This window comes from Bufo bufo, chromosome 5 (genome assembly GCF_905171765.1).
Source record: "Bufo bufo chromosome 5, aBufBuf1.1, whole genome shotgun sequence".
Lineage (NCBI taxonomy): Eukaryota > Metazoa > Chordata > Amphibia > Anura > Bufonidae > Bufo > Bufo bufo.
In genome coordinates this window covers 141,166,317-141,186,233 of record NC_053393.1, presented here as the reverse complement: position 1 = coordinate 141,186,233, position 19,917 = coordinate 141,166,317, and the positions used below count along the sequence as shown (strand labels likewise).

Sequence of the window (19,917 nt, the reverse complement as noted above, 5' to 3'; positions counted from 1 at the left end):
GAGGGCATTAATCAGAGAGGCAGCACAGAGACCTAAGGTAACCCTGGAGGAGCTGCAGAGTTCCACAGCAGAGACTGGAGTATCTGTACATAGGACGACAATAAGTCGTACGCTCCATAGAGTTGTGCTTTATGGCAGAGTAAAAGCACTCTACATCCAGCAATTTGCCTCCATGCTGGATGAGGCATTGGTGTACATTTTGGCCAAAGCGTAGTAAGCCACTCACCACGTCAAGGTCGCCTCTATTTGAGTGGTCCCTAACACTAGTTCCCACCTGTTTATGGGCCATGACAGCCACACAAAATCCAGGGAATGCAGGTCAGCGTGCACGCCAAGCACACTCTGCTTTTAACCCCGTCCGGTGCCATTACAGCTTTCATCGGATCCAGGGATGCAAGTACCAACATGCACGCTGAGCCCACCATATACTTCTCCTGGAGCCAAATGGCTACTGGTAGGTTCTATATAAGCAGACTCAGTTTTATACTGACTTTTATACTGATGGAGGCAAATTGCTGGATGTAGAGTGCTATCACATTTGTATTTTTCGTTTGTATATGTATTTCGCCATAGTGATGTGCACCACATACAGGTTGTGCTGACCCAATTCCCCACATTTTTTCTTTGTAGTATATATTGGAGGCGTGGTGATCTCCTTGGAGTTTTAAAGCCAGTATAAAACTGAGTCTGCTTATATAGAACCTACCAGTAGCCATTTGGCTCCAGGAGAAGTATATGGTGGGCTCAGCGTGCATGTTGGTACTTGCATCCCTGGATCCGATGAAAGCTGTAATGGCACCGGACGGGGTTAAAAGCAGAGTGTGCTTGGCGTGCACGCTGACCTGCATTCCCTGGATTTTGTGTGGCTGTCATGGCCCATAAACAGGTGGGAACTAGTATTAGGGACCACTCAAATAGAGGCGACCTTGACGTGGTGAGTGGCTTACTATGCTTTGGCCAAAATGTACACCAATGCCTCATCCAGCATGGAGGCAAATTGCTGGATGTAGAGTGCTATCACATTTGTATTTTTCGTTTGTATATGTATTTCGCCATAGTGATGTGCACCACATACAGGTTCTGCTGACCCAATTCCCCACATTATTTCTTTATGGCAGAGTGGCCAGAAGAAAGCCATTACTTTCAGCTAAAAACAAAAAGGCACGTTGCGAGTTTGCGAAAAAGCATGTGGGAGACTCCCAAAATGTATGGAGGAAGGTGCTCTGGTGAGACTAAAATTGAACTTTTCGGCCATCAAAGAAAACGCTATGTCTGGCGCAAACCCAACACATCACCCAAAGAACACCATGCCCACAGTGAAACATTGTGGTGGCAGCATCATGCTGTGGGGATGTTTTTCAGCAGCCGGGACTGGGAAACTGAGTTGAGGGAAAGATGTATGGTGCTAAGTTAATACAGGGATATTCTTGAGCAAAACCTGTACCACTCTGTATGCGATTTGAGGCTAGGACGGAGGTTCACCTTCCAGCAGGACAATGACCCCCAAACACACTGCTAAAGCAACACTTGAGTGGTTTAAGGGGAAACATGTAAATGTGTTGGAATGGCCTAGTCAAAGCCCAGATCTCAATCCAACAGAAAATCTGTGGTCAGACTTAAAGATTGCTGTTCACAAGCGCAAACCATCCAACTTGAAGGACCTGGAGCAGTTTTGCAAGGAGGAATGGGAAAAAATTCCAGTGGTAAGAAGTGGCAAGCTCAAAGAGACTTATCCAAAGCGACTTGCAGCTGTGATTGCCGCAAAAGGTGGCTCTACAAAGTATTGACTTTAGGGGGTGGATAGTTATGCACATTGACTTTTTCTGTTATTTTGTTTTGTTTGTATTTTGCTTCACAATAAAGAAAAAAAAATAACATCTTCAAAGTTGTGAGCATGTTCTGTAAAATAAATAATGCAAATACTCAAACAATCCACGTTCATTCCAGGTTGTGAGGCACCAAAATACGAAAAAAGTCAAGGGGGTGAATACTTTTGCAAGGCACTGTATGAATTTGAGATAAAAGGAAGGACTTTTATATATATGACTATATATAAGGACTTTTAACACAACATTCATGAAAAACAGCAGAACAGCATCATTATGGAAGATGGATTTATAGCACTTTAATAACAAAATAGAGATCCTTCCCCTGATTTCTTTATCCCCGGGACTGTGACCAGGTAATATCCTCTGTGTCTGGAGGAAAGAAGCTCTGTATACAAACATAGAAGAGGATTCTTATGGAACTCTCTACCTGAGGAGGTGGTGATGGTGAATTCACTAAAAGAGTCCAAGAGGGACCTGGATGTATTAATATTACAGGTTATAGTTATTAGATTTCTGGAGAAGGGTCATTGATCCGGTGAGTTATTCTGATTGCCTGATTGGAGTTGGGAGGAATTTTTCTTCCACTAAGATAAGGAAAATTGGCTTGTAGCTGATGTTTTTTTAAAATCTTTTTCTCTGGATCAACTTTGCAGGATTTTTTTCTGGCTTACAAACTAGGTTACTACACTGCTCAAAAAAATAAAGGGAACACTTAAACAACACAATGTAACTCCAAGTCAATCACACTTCTGTGAAATCAAACTGTCCACTTAGGAAGCAACATTGAGTGACAATCAATTTCACATGCTGTTGTGCAAATGGGATAGACAACAGGTGGAAATTATAGGCAATTAGCAAGACACCCCCAATAAAGGAGTGGTTCTGCAGGTGGTGACCACAGTTCACTTCTCAGTTCCTATGCTTCCTGGCTGATGTTTTGGTCACTTTTGAATGCTGGCGGTGCTTTCACTCTAGTGGTAGCATGAGACGGAGTCTACAACCCACACAAGTGGCTCAGGTAGTGCAGCTTATCCAGGATGGCACATCAATGCGAGCTGTGGCAAGAAGGTTTGCTGTGTCTGCCAGCGGAGTGTCCAGAGCATGGAGGCGCTACCAGGAGACAGGCCAGTACATCAGGAGATGTGGAGGAGGCCGTAGGAGGGCAACAACCCAGCAGCAGGACCGCTACCTCCGCCTTTGTGCAAGGAGGAACAGGAGGAGCACTGCCAGAGCCCTGCAAAATGACCTCCAGCAGGCCACAAATGTGCATGTGTCTGCTCAAACGGTCAGAAACAGACTCCATGAGGGTGATATGAGCGCCCGACGTCCACAGGTGGGGGTTGTGCTTACAGCCCGTGCAGGACGTTTGGCATTTTCCAGAGAACACCATTATTGGCAAATTCGCCACTGGCGCCCGGTGCTCTTCACAGATAAAAGCAGGTTCACACTGAGCACGTGTGACAGACGTGACAGAGTCTTGAGACGCCGTGGAGAACGTTCTGCTGCCTGCAACATACTCCAGCATGACCGGTTTGGCATTGGGTCAGTAATGGTGTGGGGTGGCATTTCTATGGAGGGCCGCACAGCCCTCCATGTGCTCGCCAGAGGTAGCCTGACTGCCATTAGGTACCGAGATGAGATCCTCAGACCCCTTGTGAGACCATATGCTGGTGCGGTTGGCCCTGGGTTCCTCCTAATGCAAGACAATGCTAGACCTCATGTGGCTGGAGTGTGTCAGCAGTTCCTGCAAGACGAAGGCATTGATGCTATGGACTGGCCCGCCCGTTCCCCAGACCTGAATCCAATTGAGCACATCTGGGACATCATGTCTCGCTCTATCCACCAACGTCACGTTGCACCACAGACTGTCCAGGAGTTGGCAGATGCTTTAGTCCAGGTCTGGGAGGAGATCCCTCAGGAGACCGTCCGCCACCTCATCAGGAGCATGCACAGGCGTTGTAAGGAGGTCATACAGGCATGTGGAGGCTACACACACTACTGAGCCTCATTTTGACTTGTTTTAAGGACATTACATCAAAGTTAGATCAGCCTGTAGTGTGTTTTTCCACTTTAATTTTGAGGGTGACTCCAAATCCAGACCTCCATGGGTTGAAAAATTTGATTTCCATTTTTTAATTTTTGTGTGATTTTGTTGTCAGCACATTCAACTATGTAAAGAACAAAGTATTTCAGAAGAATATTTAATTAATTCAGATCTAGGATGTGTTATTGTTGTGTTCCCTTTATTTTTTTGAGCAGTTTATATTATATGGTCCAAGCGGACAGATGACCATAAAAACTTGATAATCAAATAATGTGTTCCAGCACTATAGAGGCCAATGCCATTTTAAAAATGTTGAACTGGAATTACCTGTCTGGTCTTATATTAACACAACACTAGGCCCAGTTTTTTTTTTTTTTAAACTTGCCTCAACAGGTCTCCAGGAACAAGTGCTTCTCTTTCTCTGAAGGAGCGGATAGTTGAATCACGGCCCACTTTACTGTAGAAGAAAAATTTATCACAATTTACGGTCTTAGAAGGCAAACTCACCATGTGCACCTTCTAGAATATGTTAAACGATATTTTCTTAAAGGGAACCTGTCACCGGGATTTTGGGTATAGAGCTGAGGACATGGGTTGCTATATGGCCGCTAGCACATCCGCAATACCCAGTCCCCATAGCTCTGTGTGCTTTTATTGTGTATAAAAACCGATTTGATACATATGCAAATTAACCTGAGATGAGTCAGAGCTTGAAAATATGACTCTTCTCTGGTCACACAAGTAAGATATGACTCTTTTATGTTAATTTGCATATGTATCAAATCGTTTTTTTTTACACAATAAAAGCACACAGAGCTATGGGGACTGGGTATTGTGGATGTGCTAGTGGCCATCCAGCAACCCATGTCCTCAGCTCTATACCCAAAATCCTGGTGACAGGTTCCCTTTAAGGCCTCATGCACACAACTGTTTTTTGGGTCCGCATCCGAGCCACAGTTTTTGCGGCTCGCGTGAGGACCCATTCACTTCAATGGGTCCGCAAAAGATGCGGACAGCACTCCATGTGCTGTCCGCATCAGTTGCTCCGTTCCGAGGCCCCGCAAAAAACATATAGCATGTCCTATTCTTGTCCGTTTTGCTGACAAGAATAGGCATGTCTACAATGGGCCGCCCGTTCCGCAAATTGCGGAAGGCACACGAGCGGCTTCCGTTTTTTTGCGGATCCGCGGTTTGCGGACCGCAAAAAAACTGCACGGTTGTGTGTATGTAGCCTAAAGGGGATTTTAGAATTCAACTTTTTTTCATGCCAAAATACAGGGAGTTTGTTAAAAAAATTTAAAAAAGGGAACCCACCTTCCTGAACCCCCTCTGATCCAGCACTGGAGCGGCAATGTCCTGCATACCTGTGCAGCCAACCACTGGCCTTAGCAGTATACGGCACTAGACCACTGATTGGCTGCAGCAGCCACATGCAGTATACAGGTAAGTCAAAGCTGCAACCAAAATATTACATCACGACTGCAGCTCGGTGGAGAAGTCAGAGCGGCACCGCTGGATTAGAAGGGATTCGGGAAGGTGAGTTTTAAGTTTTTGTATTATTTTAACAACCTCTATGAAGTTTGCTACATGAAAAAAATTGAACTCGCACACCCCTTTTAAGTTACTGTCCGAAAGACTAAAGTGGTCGCACTGGCAGCTTTTCTGTGTGTTTTCATGATTCTGACACAACATACAAGGTACTAATTTGCTGAATGGTAAACAATTTGAATTGTTTTTGCACCAACATAAATATGTTATATAACTGCATATAAAAAAAAAAAAAACACTTTTACAATGAAAGAGGCTTGTGGATTAAAAGAGAAAACCGTGTATAATCACCAAATTTTAAAAGAACAGCTGTTCAGCCACTCACCTATACGCATCAATATGTTGTTGTTGTTGAGGATTTCCAATCTTGTCATTCTTGTCCAGCCAGGCTTTGTAATGCTTCTCTGGACTATATTTTCTACAAATCCAAATATAATGAGACAGCTTTATTAACTGCTGTCTCACCACCATACATGGGAAATCTATATCAATACTTTAATTAATGAGAGCATTTACTGATAAAATGTGTAACTACAACCTGCACAGTAATTGGCTCACCACAATAGACTTCTAGTAATGTGTTTGTCAAGTAAAGCCAGGCCCTGGAAATGAGTGGGGGTGGCAGCAGGGCCAAGGGAAATTAGTGCTTCCATTGTGGAAGCACTCATCTCTCTATACTCAACAGTATCGCCATCCTCAGGACGGCGATACAGTTGGATGCTACAGCGGGGCACGGGAGTGACATCTCACTGCCCAACTGTTCCCTCTTATAAGCTTCAGGCTTAGTGCCTGTAGCCTATCAGAGGCCAGTGCAGGCAGAGTTGCAACTAGCATTTCTGCTGCCTGAGGCAAAAACTGAAACTGCACCCCCCTGCCCAATGCCAATTTTTTTTAACCTAATCCTTTTGCCAGAATGAAAGCGCTCATTTTCCATGGCCCTTCTGCTGCCGCCCTCTCTCCCCAACCTGGTGCTGCCTGAGGCGATCGCCTCACCTGGCCTCATTAGTGGTGCACCCCTGGGTGCAGGCAGCTTGGTAACATCATCATCACACCACCTGAGCTGGGCTTCTACTGGGAGCACTATATAGAGACATTACATACTGGCACACATTATGGGTAGCACTATACAGTTATATTGAGGGCATTATATGCTGTACACATTATGGGGGGCACTATGGGAAAAGTGGGAGAGGAGCATTCTGGGGGCATATACTGAAGGCATTACATACTGTACAAATTATGGGGGGCACTATGGGAAAAGGAGGAGAGAAGCACTCTGGGGTAGTATATAATAATATTTGAAACTGGCAAACATTAAGGTGGCACTATGGGGTCATTGGCTCCACTGGGGGCACTATGAGGGCATTTTTTGTACTGGCACACATCATAAGGGAATTTTTTGTACTGGCACACATGGGGGCATTTTTTCTACATCAAAGGAGACGTCACTGGATGTAAGAGGTATGCGATTCTGCATTAACCTGTATGTTTTGTAATTCTGTATGTAAAAGTTAGGAGGGAAGATGTTAGGTTGAGAATTTAGCATGGGGGGAGGGCATCTTTTCAAATTTTGCCTTAGGCCTCTTGCACACGACCATATGGTTTTGCGGTCCGTTTTAAACTGATCAGTTTTTTTTGGTTTCAGTAGTGTCCGTTCCGCTTCCGTTTTGCATCCATTTTTTGCGGATTGCAAACGGAAGTATACAATAAAGTTTAAACAGTAAGTACATAAAAAAAATTGGGCTGGGCATAAAATTTTAATTTAAACAATAGATGGTTCCGCAAAAACGGAATAGATACGGAAGACATACGGATGCATTCTCTATGCATTCAGTTTTTTTTTTGCAGAACCATTGACTGCGGAACATGATTTGCGGGCAATAATCGGGCATGTTCTATCTTTGAACGGAATGGAAATGGAATGCATACGGAGTATCTTCCGTTGTTTTTGCGGACCCAAAGTGAATGATTCCGCATAGGGACCGCAAACAGAACGCAAAAAAAACGGAACGGGAAAGGAAGAGGCCTTAGGCAGCAGAAAGGCTAGGTGCGCACCTCTGAGTAAAGCAGGTGATAGACAATTAATTTTGACTGGCAATGCATACATGATCTGAAATTGTTCAGATAGTCTAACAATACCGACTGTCACTGAAACAAAATAAGTACCACTAAAACACAGACTTCACTACCAATGGTGTACTAAGATAAAATATTGTCAAAAGTCAATTATACTGCAGTTAAAATGTGGGCACATGAATACCTCACTTTTAAATTAACTTTATAGTCAGAGGCTCAAAAATGATATATAAGTTATTACCTACAAGGTAGGACTGTCTGCCATTTACTTATTTTCTTCAGATCTTGCCATTTGGCTGTTTCTTAGCTCAGCTTCACTAGGGCAGAGGTGTGATATGTAACTACATTTTATGTACATCACTTAAAGGGAGTCTTAGGTATCAGAGATATGCTATCTGTCTCATCATTGGTCCAGGATGCGGATTGTCACGCTTCGGTGTGGGAGGGAAACCCACACTGAATGTAGGAGGGAAAGGGGTGAGGGAAAAAGGCCTAGAAACTAGGGAAAGGAGCAGGTCACCTCCTAGAGAAACCCTAATCAAAAGTCCTGACTGACTGCAAGTATGAACTGACCTCAGAGGTTAAGTGAGTTCTTACACAGGAACCTAAAGTCCTAACTGATCCTGTAGGACCCTGGTACTAATGTCAGGACAAGAGACAACCTGTTCCTCCAAAGGGTAGGATGAACAGGAGTCTCCCTTAGGCCTAAACACGAATGACAGTGAAAAGAGCACAACAAGGAAACCCAAACAATAAACAAAAGAGAAGAGGACACAACTTCAAATGGCAATGGAAGCACCAGGAACTCAGCTGAGATGCACACACCAGCAATCCAAAGATCCAAACAGAAGCTATGAACCTCACAGCATGGTGGGAGAAGCCACAATAAATAGGGAAGGTTAAATTACCACATACGCAACACCTGAGGTAAGGGGTGTGGCCATTACCAGAAACAACACAGGCACAAATTGATCCATAAGGAACCAGCCTCACTGATCTCCTAGCACCTGTCACAGGAACGTCTGTGACACTGGTGTCTTACTCTCTCTGCAACTCTGCCTGCTTTGTAGAAACACAAGTCTATCCCGGGCTTATCAGGAAGCTTTTTATTAGAGCAAAGGCAGAAGATTGCAAAATACAAGCGACTAAACCATCAGTGAGACACAAAAGATAATTTTAAGGTAATTGTCACACATATCAGGAGGCAAACAAGGCTTAAGTCTGCTATACACAAAAGAATGACTGGCTATATGAAGGATCCCACCAGCAAATGTTAAACTAAACTGGACAACCATGGAGTCCGTTTAAAAAAAAAGCTGACTCACTGCCCACAATGACAGTCTGAATTCAGATGATCATGCCATACACAAGTACCATATTTTTCACTCCATAAGATGCACCAAGGTTTTAAAGGAGGAACATCAGATTTTTTATTTTTTTTTCATCTGACCTCAGATCAGATTTACAATCTTCATCCGACCACAGATTAGACCCCCCCCCCCGCCCCAATCTTCATCAGACCTTGTGGAAGAAAGTGTGTCTTATAAAGTGAAAAATACCGTCACTGAGTTTTCCAACCTGGCAGATCACATTTCCGTCAGACAGAAGTCTCCAGTTGGCCAGCGCAAACTTGAATGTGAACAGAACTGAAGTTTAATTAGAGGGGATGTTCAGATCTTTTATTTATGTTTTTACTAAAACGTTTTGAACTTTCTTTTACTTATTGCTCTTGATTTTCATGATTTCACACTTCATTAGACCCTACTAAGTGGATGACAGATGTGAACTAAACTGTACTTGTGTATCAGGCATTATGAACTGCTATACCCATTGAAATCTTTTCTTTCACTTTCAGTCAGAGTACTTGAAATAAATTCCTTTAAGGTGCATGTGTTCTCCAGCCATTCGATCATCCCTATGCTGAAAAAGACAAGGGACATGATCATGTAAACTTAGTAAAGAACTAGAATTATAGCATTTTCACATAAAGGCCAGGTGAGCAGTAAGTACAAGCTAGTAAATGCACAGAGAGAGATTTTCATACCGTGTTGTCATGGGAATCACTTGATAAGTCTTTACTTGCATATATCTCTGCTTACAAGCAGCATCCTGGGAAAGGATTATATTCATGATATCAAAAAGCTGCTCAATGCGCTGGTCTTGGCGCAAATCCTCACCACCTTTGACAAGAAATGGGTAGTCTCTCTCATCATTTCCTCGAATTATAATCCTCTTGGGTTTTCTTATGGAGGACATAACTTTTACCTTTCATAAATATATGCATAATTATAAAAAAAATCACTTCACAAAGCATGCATTAAGTATGTAGTAGATCTCCCCAAGAGAGCTATCATAATGCACAAATGACACCGCTTCAGTCAAAGGGGTTGTCCCACAAAACATATTATACAGTTTTCAAACCAGCACCTGGATCTGAATACTTTTATAATTGCATGTAATAAAAAAAAATTGCATAGCTACTGAATTATTCACTGAAATCTATCTGTATAGCACCACCTGCTGTTTGTTTTTTTAATTCTTTGTCCAGCTCATTGAGATAGCTGCACATGCTCAGTTTCATCCTTCACCTGCCTCCTGAGCTGTGATAGGGAGAGCTGAGACACGCCTCCTGAGCTGTGATAGGGAGAGCTGAGACACGCCTCCTGAGCTGTGATAGGGAGAGCTGAGACACGCCTCCTGAGCTGCAGCAGAAAAGACACTCCCCTTGAGCTGCCAGCTTGATATGAATCTAGCAGAGCAATGAATGGGGAGATCTCTGGATCCATGTGAGGTATAGGGCTGGTTCTAGTCTAATTTTCATTTTTTACATTAGTCATGAGAAAACCTTTTTTAAATCATAGATTTATTTCTGCTACATCCATACACTTAAAACAAGTGTTTATACATATTTATTTTTATAACACAAGAAAATCTATTGCAATAAATCATTTTTACTGGAACCCACTGAATACATACCCGCTCATCAAACCCACAGATCTTTACGTGATATTCTGGCATAGGCTTGCCTTTACCATCATACTGACCTAGAATAAAATTTGAACGTGTTTATATTTTCTGAAGATAATTTATGAATAAAAAAAAATATATCAAACACTGACCTGGTATTTCAAGATCATCTTTGGAAAACTCTGGCTTGAAAGCACTCATCCAGGGAGAGTATTCCTTTAAATTTCCTGGCTCTGTACCCTGCTCACTTTTTATTTCACTCACTAGTTTTCCAAAGTTTTTAGCAAACACCTCAGCTTTCATTTCCCTAAGAAGAGAGCCATCTTTTCCACATACTTTGTCAAATTCCTTTGAATATTTCTGAAATACAGCGTGTAACAATTAATGTCTCATGATAACTTGGGTGTTTGTGGTCTACTTACACCCTTAACTGCTGTCCAGAAAACAAATAATCAAGAAAACCAAATACAATAACGCCTACAATCTTTATCAGACCTTAGACCAGACTCCCCCAGTAATCCCCAATCTTTATTAGGCTTATATTACACTCGCTGATTTTCGGCCAGATTATCGCTAACAACCTTTCGTAGGAACACTCATTAGCGATGATCTGGTGATGATACTGCTGCCAATTACTCAATGAACGAGCAAACGCTTGTTCATCGAGTAATTAGAATCGTTCAGTGTGCTTAAAAATCATCTCTTGCTGGTGGCAGAACATGCCATCTAATCACGATCTGTTGCTGGCAAACAGTGGCATAGCAATCGCTCCTCCCCATACTGTGGAGGAAATCACTGCATGTAATAGCAGCGGTCTCCACCGCTTACGAGCAGGCGACAGCTGGGAACGAACGCTTACCTCCCGACAATCGTCTGACTAATCTGCTAGTGTAATACTAGCCTAAGACCTCAGAACCCCAAACTATCAGACCTCCAAACTTTATCAGACCTTGGGAAGTGCAGTAAAAACAGCATGCTGCCTTCTAATGTAATTAGCACTGAATTACTGTCTAATGAATTTCTGAATTATATAGTATGAAGATTAAAATACCACTATTGTTTCAGAAACACAGGCTGTTGGTTGTTCTCAGTTATCTGAGGAGAGCTGAGCCAATCACAGCCAAACTAACACAGCGCTCATTTTAGCGCTTCTGATCCTCACTTCAGCAATCAGTGGGAGTCTCAAAAGCTGGACCCCCATTGATCAAGATTTATCAAGTCATTATGCTAAACATTTACTGAAATTATAGGCAACCTTATAAAAGGTTGTCCGGTCCCAAAATCAAAATTCTTTTTATGTGCTCCTAACACCCCTCCACCATGCATACATACATACGCCACCAATACTTGTTTTTTATGTCTGTGCTTTCTTTCCCCCTGTCTGAGCATCAGACTATCCTGGCTGGATGCACTGCAGTGCTCAGTCTGCAGGAGCTACTCCCACTACTTGTGGCCATGTTACTACACTAATACATGAATCCTGCCAGTCTATTTCTCACTCAGTGTCTAAATCCCATCACTGACAGCTGACAGTTCACAGGCTCTTCCCTCACCATCTCCAGAGTGCAGTAAACAACTTAAATCAGCAAGATCATCAGATCACATGTGTATGTAATCCTATCATGTACAATACAGCCTGCTGTGCCTGATACATAGCCTGTTGTGTGTGATACTGCCTGCTGAGCTGTGTATCTAATCCCATTTTGTACTATACTGCCTGCTGAACTGTGAATCTAATCCTATTGTGTATGATACTGCCTGCTGAGCTGTGTATCTAATCCCATTTTGTACTATATGTGAATCTAATCCTATCTTGTATGATACTGCCTGCTGAGCTGTGTATCTAATCCCAATTTGTACTATACTGCCTGTTGAGCTGTGTATCGAATACCATTTTGAACTATACTACCTGTTGAGTTGTGTATCTAACACCATTTTGTACTGTACTGCCTGCTAAGCTGTGAATCGAATCCTATCTTGTAATATACTGCCTGCTGAGCTGTGTATCTAATCCTATCTTGTATGCTCCTGCCTGCTGAGCGGTGTATTTAATCTTATCTTGTATGATACTGCCTGCTGAAGTGTGTATATAGATCCTCATGTACACGACCGTATCCGTTTTGAGCTCTGTAAGTTGCGGATCCTATAAATAAGGATACTATTAGATGTGGAAAACACATGAACGTCATCAGTGTGGTTTCCCCATCTGTATGTCAGCTCTGCAAACATACAACATGTCATATTCTGGTCCTCAAAATGCAAACTTCGAACCCATAAAAGTCAATGGTTCAGCAAAAGAGTCAGATCACACATGAACAGTATCCTTATTTAGCAGATGCGAAGCTTGCAGACCGCAAAACTGATACAGTCGTGTGTATGAGGCCTATCATGTTTGATACATATGTGATGTGACCATGATCAGCACGGGAAACATGGTCCATGTGCAGGACACATCTCCTAGGCCGACCTCACTCTCCTAACTGTATAACAGTAATTTATGATACAGTCCGTCTCTTATCTGATCAGGGGGTTTGTACACATGATGAGGTGAGTACATGACAAATGCCCCACGGTCCGAAATAGACTGGTTGTAATTATAGATGAGCGACTTTTTGAAAAGTTCGATTCGGCTGATTCGCCAAATTTTACCAAAAAATGCGCTTGATGACGAAGCTGCGATAGCGCCGCCAACCCGTTATTGTACCCCTCAGATGCCGCGTTTATACATGATTGCGGCATCTGAGTGTAAAAACTGTGTGAAATTAACATAATTTTTTTTAAAATCAAACTTAACGCCTACATTTGCTCGTGACAGGCCGACCGCCGCCATCTAGCTTGAAGACCTGGAGAGAAATCTTGCACAGTGCGAGATTACGTCATCATGCCATCACCACGTAAGGGATTTAAGCCGAGATCTTCAATCAAGATGGAGGCTGGCGGCCTGTCGCGAGCAAACAGAGGAGGTAAGTATGAATTATCTTTTACACTATTTCAGGTTAAATCGACTCGGTAGCACGAAGCACAAGGAAATTCGGCTTTGAGGCGAATCAAATTTATCCTGACATTCGGATCGAATTCCACTTCGTGGGATTCGATTCGCTCATCTCTAGTTGTATTATATATTACTATCAAACAGTCAGTGCGGGTCAGGGAAGCCGTGGGCAGCCAAAAAAAAAAATATATTTTTGTATAACTTACCAGTAAAATCTCTTTCTCGCTCTTCCATGGGGGACAAGGAAGACCCTGGGTATAGCTCAGCTCCCTAGGAGGCGTGACACTAAGTGAAAACTGTTAAGCCCCTCCTCCAGCAGCTATACCCTCAGCCTGGAGAGAGAGACTGCCAGTTGCGTGTCCAAGTAGTGAGAAAAGGCAATGTCCAACAAGTGGAACCAACAAGCCAACTACCCAACGGGGTAAACCAAATCCAGAAACCGTGTAGAAACAAACAATGAATGGGTGGGTGCTGTGTCCCCCATGGAAGAGCAAGAAAGAGATTTTACTGGTAAGTTATACAAAAATCTCATTTTCTCACCCATTTTCCTTGGGGGACACAGAAGACCTTGGGACGTCCGAGAGCAGTCCAAGAGGGGGGGGGGGGGGACCACAGCTCCAAGGCGAAGCACCCGAAGGCATCAAGGAACTGCCGCCTGCAAAACCAGGCGGCCCAAGTCAGCATCCGCCGAAGCCAGAGTATGCACCCTGTAGAACTTGGTAAGGTGTGCAAGGAAGACCAGTGGCAGCCTTGCACAATTGCACGGCCGAAGCCCAATGCCTCCGGCCCAGGAGGCACCGACCGCTCTGGTGAAATGAATGGTGACACCAAAGGCGGAACCCTGCCCTTGGTGCGGTAACCTCAGCAATAGCAATTCTGGAGGCCGTCAAACCTTTGCGCGGACCTCCTGGAACCACAAGAGACCGAGCGTCGACAAGAGTCTGAGATCTCGAAGTAAAACTGCAAGGCCCAAACAACGTCCAATCGGTGAAGTGTCTGTTCCCAGGGGTGGGAAGGGGAGGACGATAGCCTCGTTGAGACGAAAGGCAGATACCACCTTCAGAAGGAAGGAAGGGATGGAGAACAGCCCTGTCCTTGGGAAGGACAGAAGGCTCGGAACAAGAAGGGCCGCCATTCAGACACCCGTCAGACACGATGGCTACAGAAATTCATCCGTACAGGACAGAAGGAGTAGAGAGAACTTCTGTAACGGCTCCAAGGGAAAGCTTGGAACGCCGAAAGCTTGGAGTTCCTTCACTGCCCCGAGGGGAGGGCAGTGAAGGAACAGCCCCTGAAGCCTGGCTGGGGCAGAAGCCACATTGGAGAGATATGCCCCGAGCGGGAGGCAAAACAGAGCCGGCGAAAAAAGGCAGTCGAGACAGAGGCCGGCAAAACACCCTCCAACCGAAAGGAGGAGTGGGCAACAGGGAAGTCATAGTAGGACAGCTCAAAAGCAGAACACCCGCTACTCTGTGAGACGCCCGGCTCACCGCCTCGCTAAAGGCGAATACCCTGAAGAACCCAAAGTGAAGGTCCCCCGAACCTGGATAATCGAGCACCCAAGAGAAGTTGGGTGACCTTCACGAGAAGGGCGGCCCGAACCTGGTAGCAGAGTAGAACTGAAGCGCAGAGGGCGCCAATAGGAAGGACTCATACCACACTGCATCCAAAGAGGAGGAAATGGTAGTAGGCGAGGGAACCGTAGTCCCGCCAGAGCCAACGTAGAATTCGAGGGGCGCTGCAGACAGCACTCTCGTCCATGTGACCGATTGCGCAGGGAAGCAATGCCGCGGGAGAACGAATGGGTACGCATCTAGGAACCACGAACACTCCCCAGGTGGAAGGGCCAACGAACATGGTGGATACCATCACAACGGAACCGCAATATACAATCCAAACCCGAGAATGAGTACCACCTAGCTCGGTGCAGTAGAGCGCAAGTAGAGCCCGTCCGGGTAAGGTGGACAGAATGATTTCTTCAGAGAAGAGTGCAAAGCTTGCGGCAAGCATCGTATCCCAAGAGAAACAAGTATGTTGCAGGAGGAAGGGAGGCATACACGGCCCAAACAACGCACAGAGCGCACAAGAACGTCCGCTCACTGCAAAATAGTCACTCAGCGAAGGGGGCCAGCCACAGAGTCCCACAGTATCTACGGAAGTGCAAAGTGCAGCCTGAAAGGGAGTTATGCACAAGACTAGTACGGCATGCGATGGAACGCAAGCAGTCCGCCCAGAAAGGGGGAAATGTACCTGGCAAACACTGCAGTCGGCAAGAGTGCAAAGGCCCGCCCCAAAAGAGAGTGATGCCCAAGGCCAGTACCAACTTCAGAGAAGTAGGACATCCATATTCCACCCAGAAGGGGGCCATGCACATGGCCGCACAGTATCCAGCAGGAACGCAGGAGGTCCACCTAGTGAAAGGGGGACATGCACAGGGTTATCCTAGCATTAAATGATTGTGCAATAATCCACCCAACACCGAATTTAGTGAGAGTGCAACTACTCCGCCAATGAAGGGGGACATGTACGAGTCCAGCACAGCATATACAAGGACAGCCGTGAGTCTCGTGAGCGTGCAAAATTCCGCCCATGGAATGAGGGGTGGTCATGCACAAGGCCAGCACCGTATCCAATGGGAGTACAAGCATTCCACCCATGTTAGAAGGCCATGCTCATGGCCAGCAAGGTATCCGGTGAGAGTGCAGTATGCCGCCCAGAAAGGGGGATCATGCACATGGCCAGCATAGCATCCAGTGAGAGTGCAAGCACCCCGCCATGGATGGGGGTCGTGCACATGGCCAGCAACGTACTGGCGAGAGAACAACCACAGTCAGTTAGAGTGTATGTATGCCGCCTGAGGAAAGGAGGCATGCCCAAGGCCGGCAGCGGAACCAGTGAGAGTGCAGCCTACCGCCTACGAAAGGGGGTCGTGCACATGGCCGGCAGCGAATCCAGTGAGAGTGCAGCATTCCGCCTATGGAAGGAGGTCATGCATATGGCCGGCAGCGAATCCAGAGAAAGTGCAGCATTCCGCCTATGGAAGGGGGTCATGCACATGGCCGGCAGCGAATCCAGTGAGAGTGCAGAATTCCGCCTATGGAAGGGGGTCATGCACATGGCCAGCACCGTATCCGGTGAGAGTGCAGTATTCCGCCTAAAGAAGGGGGTCATGCACAAGGCGAGCCCGCAGCCAGGGGGAGTGCAGTATTCCGCTTAGGAAGGGGGGTCATGCACATGGGCAGCACCATAACTGGAGAGGGTGACGAACCTATAGAAAGGGCGGCATGTACTTGGCCAGTGCCTAGACGTAGGGCTGGAGAAGCCACCCTCTCAACATCAGCCGTCTTCACCCTCGGTCCATTCCAGCAGGGGCGCCCCTTCAGCTACTGGCACCGTAGTGGCAGGACGCTGGAAGAGGGACTTGGCGTGCGGGCGACCCTTGCGCTGGCGGGATGCAAAGGAGCTAGGCTGCCCTGGTCCACCTTGCCTTCTGTGGGGGAGGCAGCAGTGAGGGTGACCGCCACTGGCGCAGCTCAACCCTGGGAGAAACAGAGAGGTCTATTGCGTCTCTGTTGTCCCTGATGGTCTGGAAGAAAAAGAAAAATCTAAAATTAAACAACAAGGAGAAAACAGCCCTGCAGCGCAGGGAGTGTCTTGCCTCCTTGGACACTAAGCAAAAACTGGCAGTCTCTCTCTCTAGGCTGAGGGTATAGCTGTTGGAGGAGGGGCTTAACAGTTTTTACTTAATGTCACGCCTCCTAGGGAGCTGAGCTATACCCAAGGAAAATGGGCGAGAAATGTGGCCGACACATGGACCGTGATTCCTGGGTAGATCACAGTTATTTGCATAGGCCCTATAACTTATACTGAGACCCCTTAACAGTATCATCCACAGTGCCCCCAAATGCCATTCACACTGTCCCCAGTGTCCCCCCAAGAGCCATCCAGCACCCCCATGTGCTTCTGTGGCTGATCGCTATGCTGTCACTCATGCACAGCGCTCACAAGCCTGTACACTGAAGAGACGGCTGTTGGTCCCTGCATGTGCAGTAGTGTACAAAAATCGGGACCAAGGAAGGCTGGCAGGAGGCCGTGTTATCAGTTATTTGGAAGGAGAAATTTCAATTAGGGGCTGACTAACCCCTTTTTAAAAATAAAACAAAAAAACAGTGTTTAGTGCAGAAGATTGTGCTGATTTAATCTGATAAGTTTGTTAGTGCAACTGTTCTACTTCCCTTTTATTAGTTTTTTTTTGTTAAATTGTTTTACTAGGTCAACAAATATACATATATGCTAATACTATTGTAATAGAATATGAACAAGAAAATATATTTTTCCATTTTTAGCCTCAATTTATTGCCATCCCTCATGTACCATTAGTAAGAGTTAACATCTAGAATGAAAAATTTCCACACACTTTCATTTTCAAATACGGTACTAAGAAAATAGATTTTTTTTATTTTTTAAATGTCCGTAGACGGGTATAAATACAAAAGTGTCCAAAAATAATTTTCCAAAAATAAAAAAACAATAAAAAAAATATGATCTCAGTATCAGAAAGAGGATGGTAGGGTGAACTTATCCTGTTTTACCCTAAATATTTCTCAGTCCAGGGTCACCCCCTGATGGTGGAGGTTCCCTGTCCTCGTTCCTAGAACCTGGAAATTTCCTATCTGGACCCTACCATAATATATCCAGTAGTCATAGAACATACATGTACAATGAGCTAATTATAGTCTTTTATTAGATATAAGAAAATAACTGGATTTTTGTACTCACCGTAAAATCCTTTTCTCGTAGGATGCATTGGGGGACAAACACCATGGGTATACGCCCAGCTACCACTAGGAGGAGACACTAGATAAACAGAAAAGTTGGCTCTGCCCAGGTGGGCTATATCCTCTGCTCAGCCACTAGGCTATTCAGTTTGTACCAATAGCAGTAGGAGAAAGAAACAAAAGTGAAGAACCAACATGTCCTAAACCGGGGAATGAAACGAGAACAGCAACCCGGTGACAGAAAGAGACAAGAAAACAAAGGGTGGGATCTGTGTCCCCCAATGCATCCTACGAGAAAAGGATTTTACGGTGAGTACAAAAATTCTGTTTTCTCGTGAATGGTATTGGGGGACACAGCACCATGGGACGTCCCAAAGCAGTTCACGATGGTGGGATTGAAAAGTCATGCAAAAATTCGGGTGCATAGGTGCAGGAGAACCATGTAACCCAACAGGACCAGGAAAGACCCAGCATGAAATGGTCCTAAGGAAAAAATGAGAGAGCGTAAGGATCCCAACCGCACGCGCCCGGGAAAAAGGCCTGCCAGAAGGAACAAGGAAAACACCCAGCTCCACCCAAGGTGAGAGAAATAAAGCGCTAGAGGACAGGAAGCAGGGCAGATGTCCTGCACGAGAACCAGGAGGTAAACAAGACTGCACTAGAGAGCCTGAGTAAGTATCTGGAAGAACCAGGCCTCCACTGAGGAAACAGGGGAGTAGTACTTCCACTTGTGTTTGTAACAATCTAGCTCTCTGCCTAGAGAAGGATGCTGCAAGATGAGAATCCATAAGAGAAAAAAATTTAATGAATCCACCAAAGGAGAATAAACATCGCCCATGGTTGACTAACCAGCCCAAGTGTAGTAACTAGCAACTGTATAACGCTGTCCCGGAAGGGGCAAGAAAAGCAGCCTGGATCCTGCTACGGAAACGCTAGACATCCATACATTAGAAGGGATGCAGAAGATGCCTGAGAAAACCGTGCGGGACTACACAGATATGTAGAAACCAGCTTCCAACCAGCACACTGAAGCCACCAGGGAAGAGAAAGGAAACCGACAGGTGCAGACTATGGCATGGCCCAAAGGAACTGCCCTTGTGTCCCGTAGCACAACTAAACAGAGAACATAAGGGGGTACAAGGAACACCCGGACCATGAGTGAACTACGGGGCCATGTCCGATACTCGAGCAAGCAGTTAAAAAATTCCACCCACCAGCAGGTGAGTGGCGCTCAGTAGCCCTGTCACAGCCATATCAGAGAGGATGTCCCACAATGACAGTTGTCCTTGACCAGCGATGACCCGAAAACTGCAGTCGTGGCTGGTGTCGACAATACTTCGTACCCCTGCAGGATAGAAGATCCAGTGGCGATTACTGTAAACTACCAGGAATAGGGCACTCCGTGGAAAGAAAGCAGAGAGACACAATAATAACAATGCGAGTACTCCATATCATGGGGAAACACGGCTGTGCAGCATACAGTAGTACTTTACAGGATTGACAAGGAGCAAGCCTAACACAAAACCAACAACCACCTGCCCATGATGAAGGGAGTGTGGTTGGTTGTGGACCACCCTGGTCGGATCTGAAAAAGCCAGCCATACACTGGATCTAACAGTCGCAACACTAGTCCAACCAAGAAGGGGGAAAACTTGACCACCCCTGTGAGACATGGTTACCAGG

At 45.3% G+C, this 19,917-nt stretch overlaps 1 protein-coding gene across 1 annotated transcript in view; it reads right to left on the bottom strand.

Annotated features, from left to right (window-relative positions):
• The window catches only part of PRKDC (protein kinase, DNA-activated, catalytic subunit), a 448,398-nt gene that overhangs the window by 20,227 nt on the left and 408,254 nt on the right, over positions 1-19,917 (bottom strand). The window contains 6 exon segments of the mRNA XM_040433446.1: positions 4,259-4,330; positions 5,747-5,839; positions 9,325-9,417; positions 9,542-9,762; positions 10,474-10,541; positions 10,617-10,824. Coding sequence (XP_040289380.1) covers positions 4,259-4,330; positions 5,747-5,839; positions 9,325-9,417; positions 9,542-9,762; positions 10,474-10,541; positions 10,617-10,824 — 755 coding nt within the window.